Below are 24,700 nucleotides of genomic sequence, written 5' to 3' on the forward strand. Positions count from 1 at the left end.
TTACCTCCATCCTGTTGACTATCGTCCTGCAGAAGACTGATGGTCTCCCTGACGGCCTGAGCCAGCAGCTTGTACTCCACATCAGTCAGATCCTCCAGCCGTATGGTCCCGTCCAACAGGCTGTTCAACTCTTTTCCTACAACAATGTTTCAACCAGTCAGATTCAATCAAGGTCTGGCAACAACAACTTAAGATACAACATGTACTCAAATGTACTGACCAGTCTAACCGGTCTGGACCTTTTTGCCTAGCGGTTATGGCATGCGGCCTTTGGACTGGCGGGCCCGGGTTCGATCCCCGGGAGCCAGGAGTTTCTACTCGCCTCTTGTATTTCACAATGACCATTGGAAAAGCCAGTCAAAACTTGCATGGTGAATAAAATCTTTTATATCATTTAGCCCACACAGATATAATCATTGATTACATGGATGACATCCTAGCACATCAATTTTTGTCTGTTTCCAAAAAAAGGTTGCCACCATACTGTAAATTTTGTGATGATACTGTAAATTGTACAAACAAGCTGCAAAATAAGCTGGTGTATGCCGTAAATTGAAAAACAAAATCGGAAAACAGATACCAAATGTTATAGAAAGTCAATTCCAAAGTCAGAAAAGAAGATGTGAATTTATTGTTTGGTATACATCACACTCTGTGTCTAGTCATTTGTTCAAACTTCCTGACCAGATTTCATTATAAAGTAACTTTCTTTTTTCCCGACTTTCTTTTGCACGCTTGCATCAGTTTCAGGGTTCTCAGAGGATGTCATCCATATAATCAAATCAGCATGGCCTTAATGTATATATAATCTACCAAGTGAGCACAGAGGAGCTTTCATTCTAACTTCATCTCCTTGTACATGTAGGGTTCATCTTGTTGTACACAATGTTTTTTGTGGCATAATGATAGATATTGATTGTATATCTACTCTCTGAGGTGAAGGCAGATAATGCTTACCACTAGAAAGATGTACAAAATGCTAAAAAAAACATATGATTGTGTTAAACTACAATGTTCATCTGCTTGGAGAAAACAATAGTTAAGTTGCTTCTATTGGACAAGATTTTGGAGTCAACCTCAGAGTAGTGTAAACTTTAATCTTTGGTTTCAGTGCTCTTAGCCAGTAGAATGACTACAGGATCTTAAATTAGACGTGTGGTTGTTGCACGGCCAGGGAAATCTTTCACCCTCACTTTAGCATTAGCTGAAAGATCGCATTTTTAAATGTAGCCAATTTAATGAAGACTCTACACTTGAAATGGAAAAAAATCAGCTTAAGGCATATCTTGTACAAGTCTAACTAATGGGGGTAAAATTTGAAACGTAAAAGAGGCATAATCTAGTCAAGGAAAATTAATATTTCCTGTACTACATGATACAAGGTGCACATTAAGAAGGTCAAAGCTGAGATTCTGTTTTTGGAGCACACTTAAATGAAATAAGAGGTCGTTAGAGCAGAGAAAAACATGGCCAGATTCCTTTTTCTAAAGAAGAAACAGGCAATGTCCCTGACCACTTACCCACGAGAGATAGAAGCATGTCAGCATCAGGTGTGGGAATGATGTCATCATCTATGGGGTCTCCTCTAGACTCTATTTCATCACCACCACCACCGAACACCATGCCAGCTTCTGTTAGTGGTTTAGTAGCCGTTGTCGTCATGTCAGCATCCGAGAAATAGTCCTGCCATTTTGGCGAAGCGACTAATTTCTCGTCATGTGCATCATCCTCATCCCTACCACCGCCACCATAATCTCCCCACAACAACCTACTCCCATCACCTTCACCATGGTTAGGAGAATTTACACCTTCATCAAGAGGATAGTCGTAGTAAGAGCTGTCGCCACCTTTTTTGACGTAGTCGTCGCCGGGTGTGTCAATGTCGTCGCCGTAGTACTGAACGATGGTGTTTAGTAACGTTTTCAGCTTCGCCCTGATCTCAGGGTCGTCCAGCCAGGAGTTGGCCAACTCCTCGCTGCCGTCATTTCCCAGCATGCCTTGCTGCTTGGTCCGCCATTGTAGGGCTTCTTTCATTCGTCTCTCTTCTACTGCCTGCTGTTTGGAAGAAAAGGAAAAAAAATTACATCTCGGTCAAAGGTATTAGATGGAAATGCTGGTTCAGTACTGCAGCAAATTTTGTCTTTGGGACTTATATAAATTTCTCAGTAGGAAGAAAAAGAGGTTACAGTCAAACCTGCCCAAGGCGACCACCCGGCGGACCGAGCAAAAACGGTCGCGATGGACAGGTGGTCGCCATGAAGAGGATTCCACTCACATGTTTCCAGGTCGAGGTTTTCAAATACAGTACATAAATGGATGGAAAATTATGTGAATTTAGACAGCATGACCCCCACCAGGTTCAATTCTCATTGATTAAAAAAATTACATTTTCCGTTATCGTTGTAATAATTGTATACCGCTACATCGTTATTTGTTTGTTTGAACCTTTGTTTATTCATGATAAGCTCAAATCGGCACGCAGGCCGCTTTTCATTGAGGTCATGAGGGAAGAGGTAAGGGTCAGATACAATATAACAGAGATAAACAGTCATTTGAGTCCTAATAACTCTATCAACATATATCATTACATATTTATGGTACAACAATATACAATTTCTACAACATACAACATAAAGTAGGGCGAAAGCTGATTCATGGTCCGTGTCCGTTCGTTTAGTTCATTTCCGTTACTTCAAGAGTCTCTTAAAGGAAGTCAGATTCGGAGCCGTACGTGTGTCTGGCGGTAGGCTGTTCCAGACATTTGGTCCACGGTAGGCTACCGATCTTCTGAAGATCTCTCGCTTGGGTTTGGGGACAACCAGCTGACTGCTTGTGCTTTGTCTGGTTGTACGAGTACTCTGGTCTCTGCAGTACACAAACATCTGGCGCATGTAGGGTGGCAGTTTGTTGTTTAGGGCTTTGTAGGTTTGTACGGCATTGTAGTACTGGAGTGTTTCTTTAACGTCTTTCCAGCTCAGCCGAGAGAGCACTTCGGTTGATGGTGTCCTGTGTGGGGCCTTGAGTATCAGTTTTCCAGCCCGATTCTGCATACTTTGAATTTTCTGTAGATCCTGGTCGGGGGCAGCTTCCCATGCTGTGCAAGCGTATGTGATGTGTGGTAGGAAGATGGCATTATACAGGGTACAGAGTGCTGAGGTTGAGATGAAAGGGTTTAAGTGTTTTATCATGAATAATGACCGCCGCAGTTTTCCTAGTACAGCCTTTGCCTGGTCTTTCCACTTGAGCTGACGATCGATAACTACACCAAGGTACGTGTATTTATCGCATGTTTTTAGGTTGACGCCATTGACAGCCAAGTTTGGAATGTTGCAGCTTGCCAGTCTTCTGTTTGTACCAATTAGCATACTTTTACATTTACCACCATTCATTGATAACGAGTTCGCAGCAAACCATTGCGACAGCCGTTGAAGGTCGTTTTGAAGTACATTCTCAATGTTGGTGAAGTCCTTGTTGCTATAGTAGATAACAGTATCATCTGCATACATTGAAATGTCACAAGACTGAAGGCATTCTGGCATATCGTTGACGTAGATGATGAATAGCAGGGGTCCTAGTATGGATCCCTGGGGTACTCCGTATTTTACTTGGTGAAACTCAGAGGTTGCTCCGTTGATGGATGTGCAGTGTTTCCTTCCAGTGAGGTATGATTGGAACCAGTCAAAAGCGGGTCCCTGTATGCCGTATCTGGACATCTTCTGGAGGAGGATGGTGTGATCCAGTGTGTCGAATGCCTTTGACAGGTCAATGAACACTGCTCCCGTCAGTTCACCCTCGTTCATGGCCTTGTACCATCTCTCAGTCAGTAAGTGTACAGCTGTTTGTGTTGAGTGTCCTGGTCTGAAGCCAGATTGAACTTCTGATAGAATGTTGTTGGTTGCCATGTAGTCGTAGAGTTGTGTGTGTACGGCTCTTTCAAGGATTTTGGAGACGGCAGGCAGGATGCTGATGGGTCTGTAGTTGTTGGGGGCGTCTCTGTCCCCAGCCTTGTGTATGGGTGACAGCCTTGCGTTTTTCCAATCCTCTGGGAATTCACTTGTCTGTATCGACGCGTTTATGATGGTCGTCAGGGAAGGTGCTATTTCTTGGGCGGCTGACTTTAAAAGTCTGTTGTTGAGTTGGTCAAGTCCAGTGGCTTTGTCAGACTTCAGAGCTAAGAGTTCTTGGGTCACAAAGTCCACTGACACAGGTTTGAGGGTAAAGCGGGACTGGTAGTGTCTGACAAACTGTAGAGGACTGAAATGTGACAACCCTTTGTTGATGTTTTGGGCTAGCGTTTCAGCGACTGTTCCGAAGTATTTGTTGAGTACATGGGCGATGTCCAGTGGTGAGGTTTTTGTGTTTCCCTCCGTATCCTTCATGCCAGTTATATCACCTGAGTTTGGCTTTCCTAACAGGGACTTTAAGGAGCTCCACATGTCAGATACGGAACCATTGTTGATTTTGTCGGTGTAGTGGTTGCGTTTCTTGGAGAGGATTAAGCGCTTGGTGTGGTTGCGTAGTTTTTTTGTACGTTTCCCAGTCAGTTGGTCTTTGTGTTTTCTCGGCTGTGTACCTTGCTTGGTCTCTGAGGGACATGAGCTCGCGTACATCTTGAGATAGCCAGGGTGGGCAATCTGTTCCTTTTACCCGGAATTTCTTAACTGGAGCATGTTTGTTGCAGACCGATTCAAACAGTGACTTCCACGCACTCCACATGTCCTGAACAGAATCGAAGACAGCAACTGTGCTCCATGGTACCCTTGCTAGGTCTTTCTTGAACTGTTCCTCATCGAATCTTTTGAAGATTCTTGCTGTGATCCATTTAGGTGGGGGTTTTGGTTGTTTCAAGCCTCGATACGTGTAGATCAGGTGGTGGTCACTCAATCCACATTTGAACACACCACTCTTTGAGTACTTGCTAGGGTTGGATGTGAGGATGACATCTAACAGAGTAGAGCTGTTTTCAGTCACTCGTGTTGGTTCCGTTATGAGATTGGTGAGGTCGTGAAGGTCACAGAGAAATGTCAGATCTTCGGAGGGACCCTTGTCCTGGAGAAGGTTACAGTTCAAGTCTCCCATTATTGTTACTTCCAAGTTTGTGTCAGACGCCTTTTCCAGGCTTTGTCTGAAGGCGGTGAAGAAATTGTTGTCGTTCGGTGGTCGGTACGCGCAACACAGGAGCAGGTGTTTCGACTTGGGTGGGGTCAGCTCGATCCATAGAGCTTCCAATCCATCAACACATAGATCGTTTCGTTCTTTGAAAGCTAAGGAATCCTTGATGTACATTGCTATTCCACCACCGTGTCTTGAACCTCTGTCCTTTCTTAGCAATATGTAGCCAGGAAGCTGGATGATGTTGTCTGGAAAATGTTCATTTAGGTGAGTTTCAGTGAGGCCAATTATGTCCATCTGACTTTCTGCGGAGAGGATCTGGAGATCAGTGTGTTTCGCTGGAAGGCTGCGAATGTTCTGGTGTGTCAACATGAGTCCTTTCTTATGCTCTTTCTTTGGTGGGCTGGGATAACTCTGTGGACCTGGGTTCATTGAGATATCACCTGACATAAGTAGAATTGCACACATACAAAATTGCGTCTTACTACATTTCCTTGCTGGGATCAACATGCTTTTGGCTATCTTTCTACGACCATCATACAGTTGATACAATCCATATTCATAGCTTGATATGGCCTTGTGTTCTGGTCCATTAGCATCATTCATCACAGGTGAGTCCTTTGCCGTTACAGATTTAGACAGTTGTAGGAGCAACACAGCAAATAATGCTAATTTTCGTCATAATTTTGACTACAAAACAATGGTTGCCTCGATGATCTCGCAGCGCCCTCCCGCATTCACACGTTACATTAAATAGTACACACAAACACACACGCACATCACGCAAAGTTTTAAGGCCTAAGACAAATCCCTAGAAAACACCTGCTGGTCGCAGCCTTTTTTGGGGCGCCAACCGCTGGATAAAAGGGTCAAAAAGTTTTCGATCTGACAACTAAAGATGAAAACAGAACAGTGCGATTTCGTCGCGCCGCGCCGCCAAGCTCTGTGCGACCGCATCGAAAGTTATACTCAGTGCAGCAGAACGCACAGCGTCCAATAAAGGTTTGTGAGATTCATGGAAATAAAAAGAAAATAAGAATATTAATTTTCATCAATAACTAGTCAAGAGTATTCTTAAATGTTCATACACAAAAGCATCGTGTTTTAGAAAGGTCAGCTGTACGCCAAATCCGGGCCGCGCCAAATCCAAGATGGCGTCGGGACCAAGGAACAACATTTCTCGCCCGATGTTTTGCCCGCCGCGAAGTCATTTTTCGGCGGAATTTAGTAAGACACAGACACATTTTTGTTGAAAATACAAGAAATAGATAGTAACTTCTGTGAAATCTGACTTTTTGACGCCATGCACTACGTAATAGTTTTGAAAATTGAGTTTGCGGTAAACTATAAGATTACGATAGGCACAACAACATCACAAACATTTGTCTTTACAATGTTTATAGGGGAAACGTTTAATTAAAACACTTCATGGAGGAATCGATGCTATAACATTGCTATTCCATATATTTTGTCCTTATTTTGGTCCTTCAAAGTCTTGAAAACATTTCCGTGAAATCCGACAGCAAAATGATCCGATGTCACCACACGCTTGAAAATTAGGCGGCCGCCATGGGCAGGGATTGTGCTCTGTGCGGTCTCCATTCGTGGCGGTCGCGGTTGCGTTGGACGGGTGGTCGCCTTGGACAGGCAGCCTAATGCTTGTGCCTATGGGGAAAATTTTCGGGACCGAGAAAAAGCGGTCGCCATGTCCAGGTGGTCGCGTTGAAAAGGTGGTCGCCTAGGTAGGTTTGACTGTATATGTCGTTTTGATTTGGGGTTGAAATAAATCTGATGTTTGTTACGGTAGTACTAGTAATACTGCATGTTCTGTGTCATGATTTTGAAGTGGACAGGTGGATAAAGAATATTTCAAGAGGTAAAAAATATCATCCTAACCCTATAGCTAACACCATGCATTGTTCAGTAAAGGGGAATTTTGTATGCAAATTAAGGGCAACTAATTTCTCTCAGAATGACGACTAAATTTGAACCTTTACATTTAAATGCACTTGAATTTAAAACATGCATAATACAAAGTCATGTACTTGGATTTAAAAGTATCGATTTGAAAATATTGAATCAAAGTGAATTGGCATAGTGTCTGTAGTTATCATGTTGAATAACCAACACTTCAGTAGTCTAGCATTACAGACAGTATAAAGCGCTGTGGTTGAAAATAAGATCGCCCATTTATAGCCCCAGTAAAGATTGTTTAATTGTTAATACCTGTTCCAGTGCCCTTTCTCTGTCCATCAGCTCCAGGTACTGTTTATTGAGCTGATCCACCATCTCCTGCCGTCTCTTCTCCACCCCTGTACTCAGCTGCTCTGCCCCAGGGTACAGCTCTCCCAGGTATGGATCCGCCTTGTCCAGGCTGTCATACCCTGCTGGGTTGCCAGGGGGCTCTGCTACATAGTCCTGGTGTATTCTGAAGGAACAATCAGAGTAAAGGCAGTTACAAAATGTTTTAGCAGACATATCTAAGATGTTGATAAGAAGTGACAATTTGAGACACCATCAATAATATGTCTGCCAGTCGCTAATAAAATCAATCTTATCTTATCTCCCTATCTCTTTTATCGGTCCCCCAAAAGTGCAAAATGGAACGAAATGGAACGAAATGGAACGAAATGCAACGAAATGGAACGAAATGGAACGAAATGGAAGAACGAAAAAAAACATATGTAACATTATGAAATGAAATACCAGTAGATAGCAAATTATAAGGAGTAGACTGGAACAGGAAGCATTTTAAATACAGAAGTGAGTGGTAAATACATAATATAACCTGTTTTATTTCTTGAATCTATGTGATGATATTAAGAACAACGTTTTTGTCGCGTTTGTGTGGCTAGATTCTTGCCTGAAAATGGAGGCGCCGCGTGCAAAGAGATCCGCCGCTCTTCCTTGTGTACCAACGATCTGCAAATGAACTGCTGCAAATAGCAAGGGAAACAAGCAAACGGAAATGAGTATCGAAGTTAGGACCAGATTATACAGAAGTTGGTGGTAACATTGCACCTCCAAGAGGGCATGAGGCAAGCGTAATCTTATTATTTATACAGCTAGCGAGTTGGCGTGTTGTGTGAACCGTGAAATACATGTCCTGCTCATTCACACCCTCCCTTTGTTTTGTCGTGAACAAGGAAGCAGAAATGTCTCCAGAGGGCTCCACGTCCGTGTTTGAATGGAGTGTGAAATGTGTGAAATTTGTGACGCAGCGCAGAGCTTCATTTGCATGCCATTAACGGAGGGGTCCATTCTCCGACAGGGTTCTGACTTTGAGCCGAACAATTGGTTGTATAAAAATCGTTTTTGCGGAGATAGGCATATGCTACGTACTAGTTATGGACTAAAACCGTATGTAAATATCTGGAAAGTCGGAGATTGATTCAACCTGTCGGTAGCGCACGCCCACAGTTCCGTCGCGCAGGCAAACAATGGCGGTTTATTTGTATGCGGGGCCCCATTTGGGGGAGAACAGCTCCGAACACGCTGTATGAATAATAAAATAACGCTTGCCTCATGCCCTATTGGTGAATTATGAGATGCAATGTTACCACCAACTGTATAATCTAGTCCTAACTTCGATACTCAGTTCTGTTTGCTTGTTTTCCCTGCTATTTGCAGCAGTACAATTGCAGACGTTGGTACACAAGGGAGAGCGGCGGATCTCTTTACACGCGGCGCCTCCATTTTCAGGGAAGAATCTATCCACACAAACGCGACAAAAACGTTGTATTTTATATCATCACATAGATTCAAGAAATAAAACACGTTATATTATGTTCTTACCATTTATGTATTTACCTTATTTATAATGTATTTCTGTATTTGAAATGCTTCCTGTTCCGGTCTACTACTTATAATTGTGGTATTTCATTTCATAATGTTACTAATGTTGTTTTTGTTCTTTTATTTCGTTCCATTTCATTCCATTTCGTTCCATTTCTTTCCATTTCGTTCCATTTTGTTCCAATTCGTTCCATTTCGTTCCATTTCGTTCCATTTCGTTCCATTTCGTTCCATTTCGTTCCATTTCGTTCCATTTCGTTCCATTTCATTCCATTTTGCACTTTCGGGGGACCCTCTTTTATGTACAGAAATTATTTAGTTAACTTTATTAATCTTTATGAGATTCTACATATGTCCTGACATTGTTGCAAGATATAGGGCAATGTAAATGGCTTTAATATACAGTATAGCCCACAAGCACTGAGCAGGAAATAGCAACAATGGATTCAAAATGAAAGAGACTATATTTCTTTTACTATTCAGGTTTTGAAATACTCTTTTCTGTACAAATTGACATTGAGCATGTAAGTTGTTTGATTAATGAGCAAATGCCGGGTCGATTTTTGTCCCAACGCCTACAAAATACATCTTAACAATCTTGGTCAGTGTCTAATGTATTATAATGTTTTTGATAATACCAAGCCTGATACATTTTTCTATGCAATATTGGGAGATGTCTTCTTAGAAATTTTTCCTGGAGATTGGATATTTTGAGCCCTTAAATTTCCTAAAAACTGCTATATAGCAGAGTCCTTCACATTGAAGAAAAGGCCCTATATGTCAGTTGAATACCTGTTGAGGTGGCCACCTATGGTGGCTTGTGTGACGTCATCTCGCCAACCATACCCGTCTGCCACCAGTTCTGTAATGTCGTCCCGGAGGTCCTGTAACTGCTCTCTGGAGGGGTTGTAGGAGTAGATGGCTTCTACTGGGTCCTCCTGGCAACTCCCAAACAAATTGTCTGTAAAACAGAGTGCACGATTAAGGTATATCCATGGGATTCAGAAGGTTTTGAAATTAGTATCTGTTTTTGGCGTACTGACTGAGCACACCGTCACCTTTGCAAAGGGTTGTTTGTATCTGAGATTGCTTGTTTGTTTGTTTGTTTGTTTGTTTCCTAGGTCTTTGGTTGGTTGCTTATTTAGTTAGTTAGTTGGTTGTTTGGTTCGTTGGTAGGCAGGCTATTATACTAATTTATAGCTACATGTAGGAGGGTAAACTGGGATAACATGAAAATTAGATGTCCTCCTTTTGCAGGGGACGCCCATGAGACACCATGTTTCCCTGGTAACTACATGATTGTGTTCCTCACAAACACAAGTTGCAACTGTTGTTTATTCCACATACCACACACTGGGACAGCATGTAAATTGATTGACATGCAAGGCTACCTGCTAATTATTGATCCATAGAGCCCGATTAGTGATACAGTTTGCGATGCCCTGTCAGTACATGTAAATCCTAACTAAAAGCCTGTCGGTAGGTTGGCTTTTTTTTACTAAACATGTTACTGCATGCTGACTGTGCACAGAGTTAAACAAGAGTTCCACGACCTCATATCTCCATGAACAATTCTATTTATGCAAATGACTTACACATTTGCATAATATATGCTTGGTCATAAACACCTTTATCTTACTTACACATGTTGACTTAGACTAAGACAGTTGCAATATTGACAGTCCTATAATTTTCCAATTAGATGAATTATGGTGTTTTTGCATTGAATATGCAAATTAGGAATTCATTTGCATAATTGACATATGTTGATGCTCCACTTTCCATAAACTACATAATTATTACATGTATTTGAGTCTGATAATGGAAAACACTGCAAATATAGATTTTCCTCAATAGCTTTGCATATTAAGTCACAATTAGCATAATTTGCACTTCATTATGTACTGTTAGTCTTGTCATGTTCGCGAGCACTTGATTTCGCGAAACTTAGCTAGACAGGAGTTCGCGAGGTGTTTGAGTTCGCGAACGGGTGTTATGATTTTTTTTCGGTAGCGCATATTAGCGATATTGTGAACCGTCTTAAACGTCTTCAACATGGCGCCCTCGGCCGCTTGGATTGGCTTGTCTACTGAAATTACAGCGGTGGAAATACGTTTCCTTGTACAAGTTTATCTTTTAATATCCCGACAGAAATGGAATTGATCAATGGCTGGTCCTTCGATACAAATTCTTTTGAGGGTTTCGGCTTTTAGTCGTGCTCTGTCCACGTTCGCAGGAAATCGATTGCCGAAAAACTATGACATGAATGACGCTTGTATGAACTTCTAAAGACCGACTTCAACCTTGAAAAACAAGTTTTTAATGAGAACAACATATGCGAAAGGTGCCGACATTGATTGTATTCAAGAATAACAATACCTAACAAAACAAAGGAGTTGGATTTTCTGACGGGGGACGGCGTCCTTTATACGCCCGCGGCGTCATAATAATGTGGATACAAACAAAATGCCGGTGCGAATTTTTCGATTTTCTCCGATACCGTCGTAACTTAGGTGTACTTTCTTTTACCGTTCGTTGTAAGAAGTGCGTAGTAACTTAATAATGACCCCATGTATCGCTTGTGTGTTGATGAAACTTTTATTTCATGCTGGAAAGAGTCAATGGTCTGTTGAGTCTTGTCATCGGTAGAATTTGTTATCATAGTGTTTGGGACGGAAGGTGTTGGGAGGGGGGCAGCCCAGTAAAACTACAAGTTCGCGAGGAGATGAGTTGGCGAAGAGAAGGTCTCGCGAACTTAAATTTCTCGCAAATATTAATAGACTTACAGTATATCTCTGTCTAAGCTACCTGCATACTAAGTATCATATTGACAGTCCTATAATTTTCCAATTAGATGAGATATGATGTTTTGCATTTATTATGCAAATTAGGAATTAATTTGCATAATTGGTATCTGTTGATGATCCACTTTCCATAAACTACATACGTTACATGTATTTGAGTCTGATAATGGAAAACACTGCAAATATAGATTTTCCTCATTAGCTATGCAAATTAAGTCCCAATTAGCATAATTTGCACTTCATTGTGTATATCTCTATCTAAGCTACCTGCGTACTAAATATCATGGAAATCCGTTGTTCCTTTGTTCATTTATTCTCCTTAGAAGATTTTCACAAAAACGCCCCTGCAGTTCCAGAGGAAGCTGCTAGGGGGCCCAAACCTACACCACTTCTTTATTACATCACAAGCTATCTGTCACCCAAAAATCAAGACCACAGCACGTCCAGGTGAAAAGATACAAAAATTTAAGTTCTGCTGCAGTACCAAGGTCACATACCAGGGGGCCCAAAATCGACCTTGAGTTTTGGCTTCACATCACCCGCCCACATACCAAATATCATCGTAATCCATCAAGGGGCTCTTGAGTAATGCTGACTGGAGTGGTGCGGAAACACAAACAGACAAACAAACAGACACACCCAAAACAATATCTCCATTTTTCATGGAGATGAAGATTTACCCTGCACTGCTGAAAATAAGTGTGATGTCTCCCTGTATGCTAGGCCTATGATAAAACTAGCCTAAAAAGTCCAAAATGCCTTAAAATTCTTCACAGAAGCAACCTGTTATGCAGTAGATTTATAAGATATTTCCTTCAATACCTACATTATTTTCTGAAGGAATAAAATGGAAAACAAAAGGTGCTGTGCAGGTAACGAGGGTACTTAACTATAAATTATAATGCATGTTTACATAACATGCAGTTACCGAGTGTTTACATAACACACATGCCAGGTTTGCACTTCTGTGGAAGTCGTGACAGGATGTTTGTCTAAGCCTCTGGTAGAGCAGTCAGAGAACTGTCGTACTGTAAGTCATGAAATGTTTGTTGTGACCTCTCCACTGTCAGGGCTTGAAAGTTGAAATAGTGGGTGCATGTGCACCTTTGTGCACCCAAATTGACTGTGGGTGCACCAGTGCACCCAGATTTTTTTTGTAGGCTATATAGGGTAGAGGAAATATAGTACGCAAGTACAGTAGAAACCACTTAATTGCACCTCGGATAAACGCACATTCCATTTAACTGCACCAAATCCCAAAATCCCAAACCGGTGCCCATTCACTGCATTGTTAGTGACTCCGCATATCTGCACGATGCATTGTCTCCAATGCCGGATAACTGCACCAAAATGTTTCAAAAATCCTCGACAAGTTAGCTAAAAAGGTGCGCTAAAAATCGGCAAATGCGGTACAAATGAGCCGATAAGTGCCTATAGAGGCACAATACCGCCAATATGTCTAAAATTGGGATATAGGAGATTCTTTTTCACAACCAGGTAATCTCACCTGCTAACGGTTCGGTGTCTATCAGACACCTTCTTCAGAGCTTCTGACTGGAGTACTGCTTCTCAACGCTATAAGTAGACGATGTAGGTGGTGCTTTTGCGGTGAGAACACTGTCCCAAACGTGGCTAAGCTTGTTTTCACTTACAAAGTAAGGTGGTCTCCATTGACAATCACATTGATAGCGATCGTATGGGAGGTCCTGGGCGGGTCACGGGGCGTGTCGTCACCATAAAGAGACGCACGTCTGCTAAAGGCGGTATTGCATTTTGGCAGACTGCTGTACTCAATAAAGACTGGTCTCTACCTGTACACTGTCTTATTACTGTGAATGCATTTAAGTTCGCGGGGATTTGATTTCATGTTAAGGATGACATGGGGTGTTGTCGGCGGTTTTAGGTTCGCGGCAGCGCTATTTCATATACTGCTGCTGGCGCTTACTGATTTCACTCACTGCGTCCTGAGATGTCTTTCCTGAGAATATGAAATTTAAATTTTTTAAAATACATAAACGTGGCCCTAACAAGAGGTGGAATCTACGGTGTTACCGCACTGTACCTGTATAACGAAACCTTTCTAACATCTAAATGCGTGCTAACAAGTTCATACAGCTCACTGAGGTTTATAAACCATTCACCTCCTGTATGATTTCGCATTATTTCGCATTATTGCACCAGTGGGATAATTGCACCAAATACGCTGGCAAATGGGGTGTGCAGTTAAGCGGATTCTATAATTGTATATAGAATATTCTTGAAATTTAAGTGTCAGAAAAAGTAATTTTACCTTTTTTGTTCGTTGTTTGATGCACTTAAAAATTTTGAAGTTACAACATGTAGCTATAGGGTTTTGTTGTGCACCCAAATTATTTCTGTGCACCTAATTTTTAAGGCCGCCTGCACCAGACTGTATTCCCAAAAATGAATTTCAAGCCCTGACTATGAAATAATGATGCAGGGAATATGCGTTTCCATTGAATTAGTGTTAGTTAACTGTAGAAATCATTTTTGGAATATACAATTTGTAATGTACAGTTGTTCCTATGATGTGAGGATATATATTGTATGAGATGAACATCAATAGATACCATTTTTCCTATAATTAGTCTCGTGAAACCTGTTGTTATTGTTTATGATTCCTTCACAAATCTGTTCTGTAAATCGCTTGCCACCACCGTGAAGTTAAAGTTCAGTGAAAATGTCAATTTTCCTTACAGTAACACCGTGAAATTTTGCTACTGTGAAGATAAAGTGAACTAGACTGGCCGTCATTTGCTTTAAGAGCAAATTCAGGATGTTTCGCCCATACTCCTCATGCAAGAAGTGGGCTGTCCCAAAATAACTCCTGGGCAAATCCAAGTTTCTGCATAATTTAGGCAAATGAGGTCCTCATGAGCATAAGTTATGTCCAGGTGCTTTCACCTTTCCTACATGTACCTACATGTACAAGATGACATCCACAGCTTTTACAGTAAGGGGAATACAACATCATGCATAAATTATGCAAGTGAGGTCCCCATTAGCATATGTCATGGCCAGGCGTGTGCACCTTTCCTAAAGCTACCTACATCTGAAATATGACATCTGCAGCTTGTACGGTAAGGGAAATACAAGTTTCAGCATATATTAGGCAAATGAGGTCCTCATTAGCATAATTTTTGGCCAGGTGCATTCACCTTTCCTAATGGTACCTACATCTTAAAGATGACATCCGCAGCTGTCACGGTAAGGGTAATACAAGTTTATGCATGAATTATGCAAATGAGGTCCTCATTAGCATAATTCATGGCCAGGTGTGATCACCTTTGCTAACGGTACGTACATGTCAAATCTGACATCTGCAGCTTTTCCGGTAAGGGAATTACAAGTTTAAGCATAAATCATGCAAATGAGGTCCTCATTAGCATAATTTATGGCCAGGTGTGTTCGCCTTTCCGAAAGGTACCTACATCTCAAAGATGACATCCGCAGCTTTTACGGTAAGGGGCATACAACTTCATGCATCGATTATGCAAATTGGGTCCTCATTAGCATAATTTATGGCCTGGTGTGTTCGCCTTTCCTAAAGGTACCTACATCTCAAAGATGACATCCGCAGCATTTACGGTAAGGGACATACAACTTTATGCATACATTATGCGAATTAGGTCCTCATTAGCATAAGTAATTGTCAGGTGTAGTCACCTTTCCTATAGGTACCTACATCTCAAATATAACATCCGTACCATGTAACATAAGGTCCATATAACTTTCTGTAATACCATTAGTAGAGGTACCCCCTGACATCTGCTTGGTCCAGACCTGGGAAGTGTAGGAGGGCTTATGTTACAGTATGACCTAGTTCTTGCTGGCCCCGACAGAAAATAACCAAAAATTGCATCAAACAATTGCAAAATAAATCATTTTGAAGTAGTGTATGCCAAAAAAAATAATGGGGTCCTTTGGGTAAATATCCAATGCACAACTAAACCAAATTTCAGGTCCTCAGGTTTCAACACCACGGTACTGGAGGCCATCATGTGCGACTTTTGTCTGAAAATGACCAAAAAACCTCCATAAAATCATTTTAAAAACTTATATCAAAAAAATTTTAAAAGGGTCTAGGGGTATAGAGTCCATTCCGAGTCACCGCGAGGGTTTTATGATAATATTTGTAATCATTTTGAAAAATTTCTAATAAAAGAATATCTGACTGACAATAGTTCTAAATTTTTCTAAAAGATCAAATACAAAATATGAATTCATTTGAATTTAATTAGATAACTTGGAAATATTTTGAAAGTAACTGCACAAAAACCTCTTTATTTGTAATAATTTCTAAACATCAATGTGATTATTTAACTTTTAGAAATATTAACAAGAAATGGTAGAAAATGGTTAACAATGGTAGAATGGTGATTGCCCCCATAAAAGTAGGTGCTAATCTGGCCCTTCTGTCTGCCTTTGTACATCTTTAGACTTCACTGCAGGACACCGCTCGGTCCTTTGTGGAAAGCATTCTTCCCTAAACTTTGCAAGGATGTGTGAATTGCTTTCTTCCCAGCCCTCTGACCTATTTATAGAGATGTTACATATAATGGTAGAAAATGGTAAGAAATTGTAAAAAATTGTAAATAATAGTAGAATGCTGTTACCATTATTTAGAAACCATTGTAAATATCATATTCTACGTCATGAATATTTCTAAAGTTTTAGAAAACTTAAGAAATATTTAGAAAGTTGAAATGACATTCAAAATATTTCAAAAGTATCAAATCTCTTACACAAATAATAACAATAACTTGAAAATAGTTCTGAATTATGACAATAACAACCCTCGCGGTGACTTGGAATGGACTCTACCTGCATACCAAATTTCAGCTAATTTGGTCAACGGACGACCGAGAAGAAGCGATTTGAAGGTTTGACAGGAGAAGAAGAAGAAGAAGAAGAAGAAGAAGGAGAAGAAACCTTACAAAAACAATATGTTTCGTTGGCGAAACATAATTACAACTACTTATACAGTCCACTGGTCCAGACTCCTATCTGTTGTCTGCCCAAAAGAGAAGCAGTTCTAAAACGTTATGATACATGTATATCTCTTTCCATTGAATACGATAAGCATGTAGCTACATGTATATTTCCATCTCTCCCATTATTACAAAATGAGCCTTTATATTAGACATAAGAACACCGGAACACTTCACATGGGTTTGTAAATGGACAAGTGAGGCCGTCACTAACTCATTTGATGCCAGCTTGATCAGGCCAATGGATGTCTAATTCATTCTGGGCCAGATGTTAATGTGACCTTGACCTGGTCCGAGGTGGATGACTGGTTCTTTAACCTTACAAATACTCATTTGCATATGAATGTCTTTAATAACAGTCTTTGGTGATTTAAGTGATCGTTGCCCAGTTCTGTCAAACGTAATTATTCTTTTAGGTAAAATTTATATTCTCAAATATCGCCAACAGAAGTTACATCTATCAGGTTTTATTTCTTATGTCTCTTATGTTCAAAAATTAGAATACATTATTGCCAAATGACTTGATAAGACTCAAAAACACCTGGGAAAGTGGGGTACACTACAGTGTATATACTGTCCTTTCAACATACATTTAGTTTCAGTTTCAGTTTATTTGTTTTACCAGAAATACATGTCGCCTGGTGGCGTTTTTCAAAGATTTCTGGAGGGGCAAAACCCCTTACATATAAATACATAGCAACATTTAAAAGTATCAAATAATGACAAATAATACAGCAATAAAGGTTAACTTGAAAATATAAGTCTTCAACAAAGAAAAGAAATCATAACTAGCTGATAACCGAAGTAACATCATTCTTCTCATTATGTAATTGTTTACCAAAATGCATTGGTTCTCAGTAAATATTTCTGATCATATATTCAATTTATTGATTCCCGGTTTTATGTATCAGTTTTGTGGTTTCTCATGTGTTTTCACGTATTTTGTATATGTGCCATGTTGTTATCATTTCTTTGTTACTTGGAAAGTCAATAAAAAGAATGAGAAAAATGTGACCTTGAGCTTTACAACGATGCAGTCGTCATGCCAAATGTATAAGGCCAGTTACTGTATCAAAATTTAACACAAAGTACTTCACACTCACTGATAAATGTAGGGTTCTTAGCTACATGTACACAAAGGGTAATTTGTTTGTTTTTGTTGGATACCCAGTAACCTGCTTCATGTTTTCCAAAAATTTTCAATTTTCAAAATGGTGCAAATGGGCATAAAAACTGGCAAACATTCTTTTATCATGATGTAAAATCTCTTTTTGATTAACTTTTAATCATTGTATCTTTAAGTTAGTTTTAATTCAGTGGCAATACTGCAATGTCCGATAAATCTACCTTCGTATAGAAACTCAGAGAATGTGACATTCCGGGAGAGGCTATTTTGTTTGCCTTATCTGGGCTTCATGCAAATGCCAAGGACGCAAGTGTGCCGCAAAATTTGTAAATTTGGAGCAATTTCCTAGCACAATTTGGTTCAGTCTAGTGAGATACCGACCTAAGCAGTATTTTTCTAAATCCATGAGCAAAACCAACCAACAAATTTGATTGGTGTAACTTTATTATTCATTCATTCATTCCAATACATGAAAATGTTTAAAAGCTAGGTACATTGTTGTATGCATGCACAGCCCCCCCACATGACTTCATTGAAAAGCGGCCAGCAGGCCGTTTTGAGTTTTTCGTGTCATAAAAAATGGCTCCCACAAAATTAGAGCTCGAGCTTCTGGAATGGATGGCAGCAAAACCTATCACGTGCTCATGATGAAAGCCCTTATACAGGCATTGATGGGCCTCTTTGCTATTCCTTAGAATGATTTTGTCAATAAAAAGTCTTTGGCAAGGCTTCCAGTTGTGCACAGATCAAAGGATTATCCCTAAGCGCAAGTAACAAAATGAATGTAAGGTCCATACAGAACTTTGCACATGCTGGTGATCAATTTGATAAGCAACAACCGGAAAAGACATTGGGGGTAAAAATGGAAAGAAGCATTTAGCATTACAAGGATAACAAGAATTAAAAATACATTCTGTACATTTTTCACTGCAACAGATTGAAGACAATGCAGTGTTTAAAACAATTGCATGAAATTTCCTAACAGCAAATATACCGAAAATTTGTTAATTTTTGGGGGACTTAAAGAAGCTTGATCAATGTTTCTGAATGCGTTTTCAGTTCACGGTTGAAAATACATAATATTATGAATCTAGATCAACAGCAATATCAAGACAGTATTATGCATTTCCACTGTTAAACAGTATTATGCATTTCCACTGTTTAACAGTGGAAATGCATATTCCTAGTTTCATGACAATGCACATTTTAAAACAAAACCACGATGAACATTTCAAGATTTACATGTACAGTATTAAATATTGATCTTAACTCTTTACTTGTAGGAATAGTCTACAGTTGCTGACAGCCTAATATAGATTATTGTTGCTATCATAATGTTACCCTCGGTACCACGTTTATTCTTAAAACACAAAACAGCAATCAGATGGCACTTTGCCAAACCCAATATTAGCACGGTTATCATGGCTTGATTCCCACTACGTGCCGTGAATCTAACATGCACTGAGGGTGTGGACAAACATACCCAATCAGTCCATATTACTATCTTCCCAAATGCACCTACATGAAGATAAACACAATCAAATCAAAATCAAGAAACTCGTGAAGCATACAGATAGCCAATCATCTTCACTCGCTGACCTAGATACAATATATTTCACACATGCGTGCACGTGACGGCGCAACGTACATCAAAACTTTGTATCCTCATCAACAATGTATATGCTGCTGTTTGTAGGTCAATGTATATCTTTTGAAGCCAACTTGAGTGATTGACAACTTAGAAACCTAACAGTTAATAAAAGGACTTACATCCTGGAATATGATAATGTTTCTTGTCCTATATTGTTCTACATTTCATCTCAATACTGCGCTGCACAGTTCAATAAATAAACAAATTGCACAGTTGTGACATAGATTTGTACAGTTCTTTGGAGAGGTGTTTATCTTAATAAGACTTACTTATGAGCCAATCAAAACTGATCTGATAAATTCAAGCAATACAGCAAATTCATTCTGAGTTGGCAGCATATGATTTCAATTGCACTGTTCAAAATGAAGATGAGTTACCAATCTTTGAGTGTGTGCATGGTTGAAACAAAAGATGTCCCAAAAAGACAGAACAAATATACGCAGGTGTATAATAAGTCTGCAGAAATCGGAAAATTACAAATGTCACAAATATTTCAGGATGTACAATAGCCAGAATTCTGCCATTGGATGGATCATGGCTCGATTTATTCAAATTCTGTCCTAGAAAACCCACTCTACATTCAGGACACCACAAATGAGGTACTGTACATGTCATAATGACAATGAAGATCTTCAGCTGTTGAAAGTATGCTTCATACAGAATAACCAACTTTTCAGCACCACTTACAGAGCATGGAAGGCCATTAAGTAGAGGTAAAGCACTCATTCTCTAAAGTACAAAGGGTCTTCTACTGGATGATACTGCAGTGCCTCTTTTTCACCGCTCACGTTTTTCTGCCAAGCGCACTAAGTCATCCCTACTCTTCAATAATCACTCCTACTCGATCACTCACCATCCAGTTTATCGTTCATCTTCACATGTACAGTCTTGCAAGGGTTAGATGTGCTGCACATAGATATCATGGCTCACTGGCAGACTGTCAGGTGCCTCTGTCCTGCTGGTTATTAACACTTTTGATATCGATAAGAACATGTACATGTATGTTCTGTAGTTAAGGGTTAATGACCCGCCCCGAGGTGTATATCTATATGGTGTCATAGCGCCTGGCCATGTGCTATAACCACCAAATAAAACCAGAGTGAGCGAAGCGAACGAGACCACAGTGTGAGCGAAGCAAACATGGTGGGTTTATGAGGTGGTTATAGCATATGGCCACGCATTATGACACCATATACACCGAGGAATAGGCGGGTCATTAACGTTATTATCATATAGTCTATCCAACCTGACCCATATAAGAGTAGACAATTCCTGCATAAATCCCTTATACTATTATTTAGTATTAAGAATGTATTTCAGAATTTATATTTGTCCTTTTTGTACAGAAGATGATAGATTTCATTTTGAAAACCAAAATTTCCACAGGTAATATTCAATAACATTGCAATCTTGGCATGTCAAATCTTTTTCAAATCTATTCTATTATCTAAATAATCATCATCATTCCTCCCTACTGGGTGTCTGAATACTGTTTTCTTTCCGCCCATTTAGATTTGACTTGTATTGAAATGGTTTATTCTATTTTGTCATATGCTTACAAAATATTTGATTTATTCTAAGATAGTAAACATTTTTGGGAACAAATAAACATTATACAAATGTTAACAAAAAGATAACCTCCCCCTCTACATAATGGAATGGTCGAACGGGTGTGTTATGGCGTCATAACACATGGGCAATGGAGGCTTCTGATTGGTCGACACCATCTGGCTATGTCATAATACTACTTTAACATGCAAATGTTTAATGCCTCTTCCTTACAGCAGTGAATAGTACCTTTTGGCTTTTGTGCTGCAGGGGCTTAGTAAAGTTTACTTTCGTTATCTACTTTTCGGTGGATGAAGTGCTCAAAGAACATAACATCACGCGCAGGGCTAGGTGGCCGGCTGGAAAAGACTTGCGGGGCTTTCTGAGTCTTGGCGATACACAAACAAGTCACAATGCTGTACCCCCCTCCCCATTGTGGCCATTGGATAAAATGCAACGGTACAGTGTAACTAATATTATCTTCTCCATTTACACGTAGTCATGACCCGCTTGGCAAATCCTTTATAGGTCTCTGATCAGGTAGACTTTAATGACTTAAAGACATTGTTACAAATAAGTCATGATGCCTGTATGTGGTACGTTGCCCCCTCACCCATTTTTGCTAATAAAAATAAAGTGCAACAGAATTATTTTCCCTTTCTGTGACTTGCTTGGCCTAATGTGAATAACGTGCTACATGAGAACTAACTTGAGATGCAGATGAGCCATTCAAATTCTGCCAAGCATGAAATTTAACAAAGAGCTACTTTAAGCACTCCAAGCAACTGTCAGATACAAATTGAAAGTGCTTCATGGCATACGTGGTCATGACAATGAGAAACGTGGGTAACTGACGCTGAACAGATTAAGCCAGATAATTTGAGTACTGCCCACTACTGAAAGAAAGCATGCTAACTAATGAATAAATAGATAAATAAATAATGATCAGTGCGCAAGAGCATGAGATTAGGCCTTGCTCAGAATAGAACTGAAATGTTAAAGTTCTACAGTTGCCTGTCTTAAGTCTGAAAAATGCAGTGATAGATAAGCAGTAATAAAAAGTTATATAAAACCAAAGTTAAATTTCAGCAATATAAGAGTATATACTAAGTACATTAACAGGATCTAAAAGGTGAATAGCAAAATACTAGTTACTGTAATGTTACTATAAGTACATGTATGTACATGTACACTATTGAAAGAGGTAATTATCTTCGCCGAGTACTATAGTACTATGTGTTTTCGGTTGAGCCAGCTGTTTGGTGGGTCTGTATGTATGTCAAGAGCATAACTCAAGAAACCTTTGATGAATCTTTATGATTTTTGGTAGGTGTGTAGTGGTTTTGCAAAGGAAGGTCAAGTTCAAAAATGGTTTACCTTGCGTTTTTCAACAGTACTGCAGCGGACTTTTAATTTTTGTGCATTTGTATGTAGGCGAAAAAAGTGACGGAAACGTTGATGGATCTTCATGATTTTTTGCAGGTGTGTAGATGTTGTGGAAGTTCAAAAATGGTTCTCCTGGCATTTTCCGTCAGTACTGCAGCGGGCTTTGTGTGGATGTGTAATTCTTGTGGACAACATAACTCAAGAAGCTGTTGATGGATCTGTATGATATTTAGTGGATGGGTAGGGTTTACGGAAAGGAAGGTCAAGTTCGATAATGGGCCTTCTAGCAAGTACCTAAGGTACTGCAGTGGAGCTTCAAAATTTAGTGGTATATTTTCTGAAAGTGCTATGGTCATGATATTTGTGTGGTAGATAGTTCATGCCACAAGAAGTAAGTTCTGTAAGTTTGGGCCCCCTAGCGGCCTGTTTAGAACTGCAGTGGGTGTTTTTGTTTTGACTTTCGGACACGTATTACTTGAGAAGGGGTGAAGAGATTGTCGTGAAGTTTTGTATGTAGAGAGCTCAGATGGTGCTTTACACAATGGATGTCTAATTATAGAAAACAGGAGCTAATCTGCATAATTAGTAAGGATAATTGTAAATCCATTACATTCCATAATGGGGCGTGTGACAGTGTTCCCGAAACAGGCCAGCAGAAGGCCTTGCCTAGAAGTGTAAATAAACAGATGGTGTACATAAATAAACACATGGGGCAGTCTCACTACAATTCAAACAGATGTGTGGGTCCGGTTTTTTTTAAAGTGTTCAGTTTCTGCATTTTTGTCAAACCCACGGTTGGAGACATAACGGAAAGGGAACAAAATAGAAAGCCTTACAAAACACCTAAAACATGTGAATAACCAGCCGGACCAGCTCCTCTGCTCAGAGAGTACACTGCTAGGTATTACCTAGCACCGTATGGAAAAGTAACATGTACTATGTCTTGCAAAATGTGTATGATATGGAATAATGATTTATTCTATTCATATATATTGACTGTACCATCTAATTATAACTTTCAATTTTTTTGATGACCAGTTATAACATATATCAGCACACTATACACATATACTAGTCCTGTACCACCAAATGAGTTTTATCCCTATCTAGACTGGACTCACTCTCCCCCCCCTACCCATCATAACTTTCAAACGGTATAGTGTATGATCAAGTTTGCAGGGGGTGATAAGCATGTAAATATTAATCACTCCACAATAAGCCTTGATTATTTGGCGAAGATAATGTGTTCGTTGAACTCTAGTTTGGTAATATATTGTTGTACTTTCCACAGTACCTCAGGAACACTGACTTGTACTCACATTATTCTAAACTGTGTCAGTTGATTACATTTTATAGCAATAATACCTAAATCTAGTTGCCGCTTTCTGATACCAGACCCAGACTCATTCTATATACACTGATGAGACAGGGGACCTCTTAATTGTTCAGACACCAATATTCTCTCAGCTCACAGCGATAAAGGGTTAAAACGTGATCGGAGAATCAATCCATTCAAATTTCAGCTCTGGGTACGTTTTAAATGGTGGTCATGACCCTCGCTGCCAACATGGCCGCACACCAACGATCTATCCTCACACCATGTCCAAGTGATGTAGATGCACAAATAACCGGGCCAAAAGGACGTATCAGTGGCCATCATTTTCTCATTCGTTATCAGGGCTTGAAATACTGGGTGCTTGTGCACCCGTGTGCACCCAAAATAGGAGCTGTGCACCTAATTTTTGACTGTGGGTACAACGGTACCAGTGCACATACATGTACTAGATATTTTTGTAGGCTATAGGGTAAAGGTACTTGTATCTTAAACATTCTTGAAATTCAAGACTTGAAGTATCTGAAGAAATAATTATATAAAATAACCTTTGTTATACTTTTGTTTGATGCAAGTACTTGTTTGAAATTTTGGAGCTAGCTACATGTACAGATTGATGTTTTGCTGACATTCAACTACATTTTTGTATATTTTATGCGGTGTACCCAAAATTCTTCCTGTGCACTTGATTTTTTTTGGTTGGGTGCACCAGTGCACCTATTTACAAAAATGAATTTCGAGCCCTGGTTACTATAGAGTTTGTTAAGAGACTGCCTTGAGAATACTGTATTGTGGCCATTAATATTGATACTTGTGTAGATCCTAGCCATTTGACCTGAATGCATATAATGTGTTTGATCTTTCCTCATCATGTGCCAATTCAGTATGATGTTTCAACTGCTGAGGGTATCTCGGGGGGTACAGCTTAAGTGT

General features: G+C 39.8%; 1 protein-coding gene across 5 annotated transcripts in view; it reads right to left on the reverse strand.

Annotated features, from left to right (window-relative positions):
• The window catches only part of LOC136447354 (receptor-type tyrosine-protein phosphatase N2-like), a 104,665-nt gene that overhangs the window by 67,115 nt on the left and 12,850 nt on the right, over positions 1 to 24,700 (reverse strand). For 4 of the 5 annotated variants that reach the window (XM_066446182.1, XM_066446183.1, XM_066446186.1 and 1 more), the window contains exons 3-6: positions 9,700 to 9,868; positions 7,339 to 7,540; positions 1,521 to 2,055; positions 5 to 136 (exon numbers count right to left, since the gene is read on the reverse strand). In XM_066446182.1, the coding sequence (XP_066302279.1) occupies positions 5 to 136; positions 1,521 to 2,055; positions 7,339 to 7,540; positions 9,700 to 9,868 (1,038 nt within the window). The remainder of the gene's footprint in view (positions 1 to 4; positions 137 to 1,520; positions 2,056 to 7,338; positions 7,541 to 9,699; positions 9,869 to 24,700) is intronic. The other variant, XM_066446184.1, reaches the window with a different exon arrangement.

This window comes from Branchiostoma lanceolatum, chromosome 13 (genome assembly GCF_035083965.1).
Source record: "Branchiostoma lanceolatum isolate klBraLanc5 chromosome 13, klBraLanc5.hap2, whole genome shotgun sequence".
NCBI classification, from domain to species: Eukaryota; Metazoa; Chordata; class Leptocardii; order Amphioxiformes; family Branchiostomatidae; genus Branchiostoma; species Branchiostoma lanceolatum.